Raw genomic sequence first — 11,977 nt, forward strand, 5'->3', positions numbered from 1 at the left:
AACAAAATAAAGGGGGAAATTTCCTTGTCCAGCAAGGCCAATACTCCCTCCTTTCCGGTTTATAGGGCTCAATTCAAAAATCTCACCAACCAAGATAGATGGTGAGTGGTGGAATATTTTTTGTAGTTTGCAAAAGCACACAATTAATGTTCTTGTTTTCCTTAAAACATTATGCTTACCAATGCATTAATTGCAATGCATGCATGCATAAAGTACATGCATTGGTCAATTTTCTCTTAATACTTGCATGCAATGATTTAATGCACCTTGAAATCTGAACATGTGATGGGGAACAACCAAATTGAGCCTTATAAAATGGAAAAACTAAAATTTTGAGATAAGCCCTATAAACAGGAAAGGAGGGAGTAGAACTGTCTTTAAAAATAATAACAATTATCCAGCAAACATATGCATTTCACATACAGTAGTACCATATATAGTTCTCTTTATTAATAAATTAGGCCATGTTCACATGCATTAAAACATCTTACAGTCCAGTCTAATGCCAGTTCAAAATTGACACCATGGCTGCGCAAAATTGTAGAGTAGAAAACCAGCATGATATGCACGTCTCCCATCCTGTACATCTGAATATACAGTGAAGCTTGTACTGTATGCAGCCCAAAATGAAGCAACTTAAAATATCAAGGGAGTTAAATCATGAAATCTATTGACCAATATCTAACAAAAGAATTATTAACATCGGTCCATTCTGGAGTAAGTTTATAAGTTGCAGTATCATCAAATCTTCTCGAAAACAAAAATGATGCTTTGCTAATAGGATGAAAAAAAATAGTGCAGCTCACTGTTACATATCACAAACCATAAATACCATAGAGCAGGAACCTTGTTCATTTTAACCGTGATCATAAAATTGAATTTATATGTACTAATTTGTGGTCACTATAAGAGATGACTACACACCAAAAGAAAACAAAAAGTATATGTAACTAAACCATAATCAGATTGACTCTTATTTGTACGGCTCGCCCATCCAATGTATGCCTGATGTATAACAAAAATATATGTGCATATAGTATATGCTCCAGGTTTCACCACTGGAACACCATATGTAGGGATCACAAACATATGGTTTGTGGTGCAAGATTCTAGATATTGAATGCAAGCATCATGCCTAGTACCAACCAGAGAATCATGTATTCCAATGCAACAGTACTACTATAGTTTATCCTATTAGTTCCAGTAGTTATCATATTAGTTCTCACAAAACTAACTGGATAACTATGCAGTATCATCGTCATTTGCGGTAGTGTTGACATGCAGGCAAAAAGAATCCAATGTTCGGTTCTAGGTGATGATAAATTTGATGTATTTGCGCCACCACGAAAAAGCAAAGAGTTATTTGTTAAATTGACTTACATATCAATATGTTCAGTGAGCGCTGCACCAAAGAGCACATATAATTAGTACAATACTGGAAGCTTTGGCTCAAAAAAAGGTTAACATCTAATATCGGTCAGCTTTGCTGCACCAGAGAATTATAAACGCGGACATGATAAAATAAGGAACCATATAGGCGGATTACAAACATTAGTGTGAAGCAAACATATCTTAGTTGTGGGCTCTAACCGCTGAAAAGAACATGATAAGAGTATTTAAAAGTACTGAACAAAGCGAGTGGTAGAGAGATGAACTTCGGGTGGATGGTCTCCAGGAGAACTGCTGGAGGTATGGATTCCTGAAGAATAACAAATGGTCCATAACAAGTCATGTGCAGCTGGGTGGTTTAGCGCTAGGATATTAACTACATGTAGATGAATCCACCATGAGGCTGGGATTTGGTAGAGGGGAGATGGGGCAACAAGGTAGATGGAAGCAGGAAGGATAATAGTGGAAAATATGACAAGTTAGTGAAACCATAGTTACACCAGGTTGTTCTACAACATAATCAGCAACAAATTATCCAAAGGTTGAGTAAAAATGGTCCAATGTTCAATATAAAAAATACAAAGAAGCTATTGCACCGAAAGTGAACATTTTAAGGCAGAATGCTAAACATAAACTTCAGGGTTAAGGTAGCATTATTTTTGGACACCGCATCTTATGGATACTGCAAATTACTTCCAGAAAGTATATCTGATCTAAATTGACATGCAGAGACAGAGAAAATTATACCAACTGCCAATATAAGCTAGGACTGAAGACTGAACAAACTCGTCCATATCATGAAGTCCAGTAACTGCAATCATCCAAAGCAAAGTAAGAAACAGAAGTACCATAAACACATGTAAGATGGTTATGGACCACTTGTCTAGCAATGCAAGCTTACCATCAGGGCAGCATCACACACAACCAAGTCTGCTTTACATCCATCAAAGTCCCTGATAACCTGGCAGCATATGTACATCTGTTACAGCAATACAAGCAAAAGTATTGGTGATGTCGCCCTGCCCGAGCATTGGTCTATGAGTTGATCTATCCATCTCACCACTTCCCCTGCCCGAGCATTGGTGATGTCGCCCTGCACTTGTATAACACCTTCTATCGGAGCCATCGGTTGCAGATCAATTCCGGCCACCATGTCTGGTATAAGCAGAGCACAGAAACAATTAGATATAAAGAATGAAATTATGTTAGAACATAAGATGTTTGCACTGACGTTGCTACTCACTTGTCGTCAGATGATAGCTTTGCCGGTAGATACAAAGAAATTGCGGCTCAAAATCTGCAATTGCGATTGAGATAAGCAATTGATCAAAGGGATGCAAGCATGGATGGGGGAAACCGAGCATGTGAATACCTGGCTCCAGCTCCCAGGAGCAGCGCACAGGTCAACGGCACGCTTCACTCCTGCACGCATGAACAACAAAACGAAAGCAGCATGTGGTTAATTTGATGCTGCACACCAATGGAAGCAAAGTGGCAGGAAGGCGGGCGAGCTGATTGGGTTGAGACGAGACCGTGGAAGATGTTGAACTCCTGGTCGATCTGCATGAGCTTGAAGGCGCTGCGAGCCCTCCACCCCTCCTCCTTGGCCTTCCGGTAGTAGATGTCATGGGAAACCGCCGGACAGAGCCCCCACCTCGCGCCTATGGCCGGAAAGCCACCAGCGAGCAGCAGCAGGACACCGCCGCACCTCACCTCTCCCTTCTCTTTCCGTCCGGCAGGGCGTGAGCAAAGGCAAGCACGGCAGGTAGAGGCGGTCTCCCGGCGCGGTTGGGACGCGGCAGGACGCGGACGGAGGCGAGCTGAAGGGCGTGGCGGGCAGAGGCGAGCTGAAGGGCGCGGACGGAGGCGAGCACGCGAGCGCGCGTAGAAAGCAGCGCTCCGGCGCGGGCGCGGACGGAGGCGAGCACGCGGGCGTGCGCGGACAGAAGCGACGGCAGGAGCTGTCGTCCTCTGCTCCGGCGTCCTCCATGCTCGCCCGCGACGCCACTGTCGCGCCTCGCCATGCACCGTCTCTGCAGCACCTGCCCTGCCTCGCCGCACAACCGCCACTGCCCCACCTCACCGCGCCGTCTCCGCAGCACCTGCCCCTCCTCGCCGCGGCGTCCCCGTAGCCCTCAACCCGTCGCCGTCTCCATCGCCAGAGAAACCCGTCGCCGTCTCCATCGCCATCGCCATCGCCATTGCCAGAGAACTGGATAAGACTACGAGGACAGCGGATGCAAATCTAATGAATAGAGGGTGTTTTCTACAAAATGTAACGTTATATACACACTTACTAAAACAGTGATTGCGGATTAATTTAATGTAAACCGAGGGGTTTTAATGCAAAATCGTGCGCGACGACGTACGGCAGAAACCCGATTCTCTTTATTATTATTATTATTATTATATTATTATTATTACTAGCAAAAGGGCCCGTGCGTTGCAACGGGAGAAAAAAATTCATAATTTCAAATGGTCATGATCACATTTCGTTGCATCACCGAGATACAATATCTCTCTCAATTTCTCGAAATCATGAACATTTTGAAATTATGAACAATTTGTTAAACTCATGCACATATTTGAAATCGCAAACAACATACTATTACAAATTTCTGAACATTTTCTACAATCAAGAACATTTTTTCAATTTATGAATATTTTTTGCTATTTACAAACATTTTTTAAAAATTGTGAACATTTTTAAGCAATTTTCCTGAACTGGCAAACATTCTATAATCGATGAAAATATTTAGAAATTGGGTGGAATAGTTATTGAATTTGACGAACTTTTTTTGATTTAGCGAACATTTTTGGAAATGTCCGTGCCTTGCAACGGAAAAAAACTATCAAGTTATACATGTGTGGTAGATATAAAAAAGTATGAATCAAATTCACAAAGTATATACAAATCATGTCATGATGCGATAAGACACTTTTAAAATGTAATTTCAAAAATGAACAATATGATGCTCATCAAGACTTGATTTTTTAAGGCGTCACAATAAAATATTTTGTGGCTGAGCAAACTGCATTGACGGACCCTGCCTGAGCTATACTAATAAATAATGTGTCTCGTCTAGACTTAGCGTAGCGGTGTTTACCATAACCACTATTGTGATATGAAAATAAGCATAACTGTGTATGGAAGCAAAATAGACATTTAGTCATTTTAATATAGCTTACAAAAACAAACCCTTAGAAAGTTATGTCAATTTTGTTGGGTTCAGCGTTGTACAAAACACGGAAACCCTTTTTTACCCAACGCGAAGGACTAAATAAAATCATAAAACGAGCTATATATATCTCCTAATAAAACCTTTATGGAACCTACAATTAGTTTTGTTCATTATTTACGGATGTGTTTTAATTTTTGTGAACATTTTCTAAAAGCTGATGGACATGATTTTTAAATTCCTGAATATGCTTTGAATATTGGCTCATTTAAAAAAATCATGAACATTTTTTATTTCATGAAATCATTAGAAATCGTGATTTGTTTATAATTTGTGAGCAATTTTTTAAGTCGTGAACATTTTTTGATTTTTAGAATATTTTTTAAATTCACAAACAGTTTACCATTTTCCTACTTTTTTTCAGAACTCGCAATTGTTTGATATTTTGGAAATTCGAAATTAATTTTGAGATAAAAAACCAAAACAGAAATAAAAAAGTAAAAAGAAATAAAAAATAGGGGGCGCCATCAATCCGAAATTTATTTTTAGGGAAAAAACAAAATAGAAATAAAAAAAAAGATATAGAAAACTTTTTTTCAGAACTCGCAATTGTTTGATATTTTGGAAATCCGAAATTAATTTTGAGATAAAAAACCAAAACAGAAATAAAAAAGTAAAAAGAAATAAAAAATAGGGGGCACCATCAATCCGAAATTTATTTTTAGGGAAAAAACAAAATAGAAATAAAAAAAAGATATAGAAAACAGGGGGCGCCACGACCCGCACATGGGCTGGCCCATTACCGCGCTTGGTAAAAAGAAAGAGAAAAAAGCGTGAGAACCAGGGATCGAACCCTGGTCTCCTGTGTGGAGCATCATTGCCTCAGCCATCGCGCTGTTCATGCATTGGTGCTATTATATCGTATCCACCTTTAATAACAGAACCCTGGAGCGATATTAGAAATTAAAAACGAATCGTTTTTGCCACTTACGGGTGGCATTGGTGGGTAATTATTGCCAACTTCGAGGGCACTTTTAATGACGTACGGGCAGAAGCACTCCGTGCTTTATTAGTAGGGAAAGATTATTAGGTAAATATTACCTGATAGTTAGTTAATCAGTCAATGACAGGCGGGGCCCTCACGTCAGTTTGACCAGTCAACACCTGTGTTGACTGCTGACATCATGGTGACGTCATGCTGATGCAATAATACTAATTTCGAATTAATTTAATAATAATAAATTAGAAAATGATTAAAACTTTAGAAAAACATAGAAAATAAATCGTAGCTCAGATGAAAATGTTTTCTGCATGAAAGTTGCTCAAAACAACGAGACGAATCCGAATAAGCAGCCCGTTCGTCCACCACACATCCCTAGCATATCGAACCTGCAACATTTCACCTCTGGTTCACCTGTCCGAAAACGCGAAACACCGGGGATACTTTCCCGGATGTTTCCCCCTTTCGCCGGTATCACCTACTACCGCGTTAGGGCACACCTAGCACCGCGTATTGCCATGTTATGCTTTGTGATGCTTTGATTGCTTTGTTATTTATTGTGTTCCCCCTCCGTTACTTCTTTCCGGTAGAACCCGGGACTGCCGGCGACCCTAGTTCGACTACGGAGTTGACGACCCCTCCTTCTTGCCAAAGCAACCAGGCAAGCCCCCCTGATCACCAGATATTGCCTATTCTTATCTCTACTGCTTGCATTAGAGTAGTGTAGCATGTTACTGTTCAGTTACTCCTATTCTGTTGCATAGCCTGTCATTGTTGATACAATCCTTGATACCTTACCCGCAATCCTAAATGCTTAGTATAGGATGCTAGTTTATCATCGTTGACCCTACATTCTTGTCAGTCTGCCTTGCTATACTATCGGGCCGTGATCACTCGGGAGGTGATGACGGGCATATACTATACATATATACATACTATACTGATGGTGACTAAAGTCGAGTCGGCTCGTTGAGTACCCGCAAGTGATTCAGATATGGGGGCTGGAAGGACAGGTGGCTCCATCACGGTAGAGGTGGGCCTGGGTTCCCGACGGCTCCTGACTGTTACTTTGTGGCGAAGCGACAGGCCAGGTTGAGACCACCTAGGCGAGAGGTGGTCCTGGCCCTGGGCAGCGTTCGCGGTTACTTCATAATAACACGCTTAACGAGATCTTGGTATTTTATCTGAGTCTGGCCACTAGCCTATACGCACTAACCAACTACGCGGGAACCGTTATGGGCACTCGACGTCGTGGTATCAGCCGAAGCCTTCGTGACGTCAGCGACTGAGCGGCGCCCCCCGGATTGGACCGTAAGCCTGCTCTTGTATTAAGGGGGATAGATCTGCTTCCGGCCGCCCACGCAACGTGCAGGTGTGCAATGGGCGATGGGCCGAGACCCCTGCGCGCATAGGATTTAGACCGGCGTGCTGACCTCTCTGTTGTGCCTAGGTGGGGCTGCGACGTGTTGATCTTCCGAGGCCGGGCATGACCTAGGAAAGTGTGTGCGGCCAAAGGGGATCGAGCGTGTTGGGTTATGTGGTGCACCCATGCAGGGAAGTTTATCTATTCGAATAGCCGTGTCCCTCGGTAAAAGGATGACCCGGAGTTGTACCTTGACCTTATGACAACTAGAACCGGATACTTAATAAAACACACCCAGACAAGTTCCACAGACAACCCGGTGATCGCTTTTCCACAGGGCGACGAGGGGAGGATCGCCGGGTAGGATTATGCTATGCGATGCTACTTGGAGGACTTCAATCTACTCTCTTCTACATGCTGCAAGACGGAGGCTGCCAGAAGTGTAGTCTTCGATAGGACTAGCTATCCCCCTCTTATTCTGGCATTCTGCAGTTCACCCCACCGATATTGCCTCTTTACACATATACCCATGCATATGTAGTGTAGATCCTTGCTTGCGAGTACTTTGGATGAGTACTCACGGTTGCTTTGCTTCCTCTTTCCCCCCTCTTTCCTTTTCTTCTCGGATGCCGTAACCAGAGGTTGGAGCCTAGGAGACAGACGCCACCGTCGACGATGACTCATAATACACTGGAGGTGCCTACTACTACGTGCAGGCCGCTGACGATGACCAGGAGTAGTTAGGAGGATCCCAGGCAGGAGGCATGCGCCTCTTTCGATCTGTATCCCAGTTTGTGCTAGCCATCTTATGGCAACTTGTTTAACTTATGTCTGTACTCAGATATTGTTGCTTCCGCTGACTCGTTTATGTCAAGCACTTGTATTCGAGCCCTCGAGGCCCCTGGCTTGTAATATGATGCTTTTATGACTTATTTTACTTTTAGAGTTGTGTTGTGATATCTTCCCATGAGTCCCTGATCTTGATCGTACACATTTGCGTGCATGATTATTGTACGATTGAATCGGGGGCGTCACAGTTTTGGCTCTCAACACGCAGATTCCCGAGGTGACATTGGGGTAATCTATGCATAGGGGTTGATGCACATTCTCGTCTTTTGTTTCTCTGGTAGAAATCTTTGGGGCACTCTTTGAGGTTCTTTGTGTTGGATTGAGTATTATGAATCTGAAATTGTTTGATGCATATCGCATAATCAACTCACGGATACTTGCGGTGACATTAGAGTTGGTTGATGTGTATCATATGGTGTTATTTTAGTACGAACTCTTGGTTAGATCGATTGGAAAGAATATCTTGGTGTTATTTTAGTGTGAACTCTAGGATAGATTGATCGGAAAGAATAGCTTTCAGGTGGTTTTGTACCCTACAAACAATTCCGTCTTATGTTCTCCGCTAGATAGCAACTTTGGAGTGATTCTTCATCGCACGTTGATGGATGGTTATATGATCCAATTATATTAGCATTCTTGAGAGATTTCACTAGTGAAAGTACGAACCCTAGGCGTCATTTTCAAGCATTCAATACTGTTTGTGCTCCGTTTTATCAATTGCTACCTTGCTATTTTTTTATTGTGCTTACTACAAAAACCAATATCTACTATCCATATTACACTTGTATCACCATCTCTTTGCCGAACTAGTGCACCTATACAAATTACCATTGTATTTGGTGTGTTGGGGACACAAGGGACTTTTTATTATTTGGTTGCAGGGTTGTTTGAGAGAGACCATCTTCATCCTACACCTTCCACGGATTGATAAACCTTAGGTCATCCACTTGAGGAAAAATTGCTACTTCCTACAAAACTCTATGCTTGGAGGCCCAACACATGTCTACAAGAATAAAGTTGCGCAGTAGACATCAAGCTCTTTTCTGGCGCCGTTGCTGGGGAGGTTAGGTAAGCGACACTCACACCCCGTCAACGAAAATCTCTTTTGGCGCCGTTGCTGGGGAGGTGAGTGCATGAAGGTATATCTTTAGATCTTGCAATCGAATCTTTTAGTTTCTTGTTTATCACTAGTTTGGTTCATAAAAGAAAACTACAAAAAAATGGAATTGAGGTTGCATCATATTATTCATCTTTATAATGTCTTTCATGAAAATGTTGGAAATGAAAATTGTGCTCAATTGATAGAAGAAGAATTCAATAGAATGTTTGACATAAATGATGAGCATGAGTGCAATGTTGTTAGTATGAATTCTTTGAATACCCATGATGCTAGTGATATGCAAAGGCATAAGCTTGGGGATGCTATGTTTGATGCTGATATTTTTAGTCCCCCAAGATTTGATGTGCAAATTTTTTATAGTGATTGCATGCCTCCTATTTATGATAATTACAATGATGAAAGTGAATTTGGAGAGGCCATGACTTTATTTAGTGATGAATCCACCATTTTGGATGAGGTTTCAATTGACTATGATAACAAAGTTCCTATCTATGATGATTATGGTGATGACATGTATGCTATAAAGAATAATGATAACCATGAACCTTATCATCATGATTTTAATTTTCACTCTCATGATAGTTATTTTGTTGAGTTTGCTCCCACTACTATTGATGAGAAGAAATTTGCGTATGTGCAGAGTAATAAGTTTTCTATGCTTTATGTGATGGTTATATTGTTGAATTTCTTCATGATGCTACTAAAAATTATTATGAGAGAGGAACATATGCATTTACATATTGCAATAATATCAAGTTTCCTCTCTATGTGTTGAAAGTTTTGAAGTTGCACTTGTTTTGCCTTCCTATGCTAGTTGATTATTACTTCCATAAGTTGTTTGCTCACAAAATCCCTATGCATAGGAAGTGGGTTAGGATTAAATGTGCTAGTCATATGCTTCATGATGCTCTCTTTGTGTTACATTTCTTTACTTTTATGTGAGCATCATTGAAATCATCATGCCTAGCTTAAAAGGCATTAAAGAAAATCGCTTGTTGGGAGACAACCCAACATTTACCCCTACTGTTTTTGTGTGTTCACATGATTAGGCTACTGTTGTAACCCTTTATAACTTTTGTTTCAATAAAGTGCCAAGTAAAGCCTTTGGGATAGTGTGGATGATAGTTGACTTGAATCTGTGCAAAAACAGAAACTTTTACGCTCAGTACACAAATTTTTAAAATTCACTGGAATGTTCTTTTGATATGAATTTTTTACAGGTGATATATATACAAATTATCTATGTTGTCCTAATTTTTCAGAATTTTTAGAGTTATAGAAGTATGGTTGGGGTACAGATTACTTCAGACTGTTCTTTTTTTGACAGTTTCTGTTTTTAATGCATAGTTTGCTTGTTTCCTAGTTTCCGTGGCTTATATTTCTTAATATAAATTGTGGAAATTATAGGCTACAGTAGGCATTGTGTGAGAACAATTATGAATCTTGTCTTTGACAGTACCAAATTGAATGGTTTGCTCTTTATCATACTAACCTATCTCACGAAGTGCCGTTAAGTTTTGTGTGATTGAAGTTTTCAAATTTTGGGTGAGATTTAGATATGAGGAGAATAAGGAGTGACAAGACCTAAGCTTTGGGATGCCCAAGGCACCCCGAGGTAATATTCAAGTAAGATCCAAGCAACTAAGCTTGGGGATGCCCTGGAAGGCATCCCCTCTTTCGTCTCCAACATTATCGGTAACCTCACTTGGAGCTATGTTTTTGTTCGTCACATGATATGTGTTTTACTTGGAGAGTCAATTTATTTTGTTAGGATTTGCTTTATGTTATTTATAATAATGTTTTGCATCTTTTATTTCAATAAAAGTGGCAATGATAGCCTTTTCCATGCTTATTTTGCAAGTCTACATCTTGCTGTTTCAAAAAAGAAAGTTTATTGTTGTTGAAAAAATTATCTAGAAAAGTCAGAATGTGATAAAATGTTGAAACTTTTTGCAAAATAAGCTCTGATAAATTTTCTACCGTGTGTTAAATTTTCAGAATTTTTGTAGTTTGATAAGTATGAATACTCTTGCATTCTTTATAGACTGTCCTGTTTTGGCAGATTGCTGTTATATTTGCATTGTTTGCATATGTTTGCTTGTTTAATGATTCTATTTGAGGATAGGACTATTAAATATGAAGAGGAATTCAGTATGAAATGTTAAATAATAATTTTAGTGATTTGCTACAGTGGAGAATGATAAGGTTTTTGCATTGATTTATACTAACTTATCTCACGAGTTCTTGTTGAGTTTTATGTGGAGGAAGTTTTTGAGATTTAGGGAAACCATATGATAGTAATGAAGAAGACACAAGAGCTCAAGCTTAGGGATGCCCAAGGCATACCAAGTTAATATTCCAAGAATTCTCAAGCATCTAAGCTTGGGGATGCCCCGGTAGGCATCCCGCCTTTCTTCTTCAACAGTTATCGGTTTGTATAGGTTGAGCCTAAGTTTTTGCTTGTTTACATGAGTTGTGCTATGCTTGGAATGTCATTTTATTTTGTTTCGATTGCTGTTTAAATAAATTACTTAGGTTTGAAAGTTTTTAAATAAGAGAGGATCCACAATTGGCTACCATTTGCTTAACTACTCGCTTGATCTTCACTTATATCATTTTGGAGTAGCTTGTCATTTACTCTTGTGCTTCACTTATGTCCTATGAGTAAATTGTTGAATGAATTGGATATCATGAAGTTGAAATTATATGTTCATTTCATGCCTAGTAGTAACTTCACTCTGGGTTTAGGAAGTGAAATCTTTTGAAGCTTGACAATCACAATATTGGTCATACAAGCAATTCATGAATGATTAGTATAAGGAAGAGAACTTTCACGTGCAAATATATTATCTTGGAAATATTGTATGATTGTGAATACCCATTAATTATTTTCAAACTTGAGCAAATTAGTTGAAGTTGGACAAGGAAGACAACATAATGAGTTATGGTTGTGTATATCTGCATAAAAGTTATATTGTCATAGATCCTCCAACATGTGGTGTTTGCCTAGGATCTTTTGCTAGCCAAAAATTCATACTAAGTAGAGATACTACTTGTGCATCCAGAAACCCTTAAAC

The 11,977-nt window shown here is 39.9% G+C and overlaps 1 protein-coding gene across 1 annotated transcript; it reads right to left on the reverse strand.

The window, feature by feature from the left end:
- Positions 1–428: 428 nt before the first annotated feature.
- Positions 429–3,591, reverse strand: LOC119279863 (ribosomal RNA large subunit methyltransferase E-like). Its single transcript, XM_037560949.1, has 7 exons — positions 3,558–3,591; positions 2,922–3,467; positions 2,762–2,811; positions 2,641–2,686; positions 2,450–2,544; positions 2,291–2,350; positions 429–2,200 (listed from the first exon to the last, which is right to left on the reverse strand). The coding sequence occupies exons 1-7, from the start codon at positions 3,589–3,591 to the stop codon at positions 2,153–2,155; spliced, it is 879 nt and encodes a 292-aa protein (XP_037416846.1). The 3' UTR covers positions 429–2,152.
- Positions 3,592–11,977: the final 8,386 nt, after the last annotated feature.

Source organism: Triticum dicoccoides, chromosome 3B (assembly GCF_002162155.2).
Source record: "Triticum dicoccoides isolate Atlit2015 ecotype Zavitan chromosome 3B, WEW_v2.0, whole genome shotgun sequence".
Taxonomy (NCBI): Eukaryota; Viridiplantae; Streptophyta; class Magnoliopsida; order Poales; family Poaceae; genus Triticum; species Triticum dicoccoides.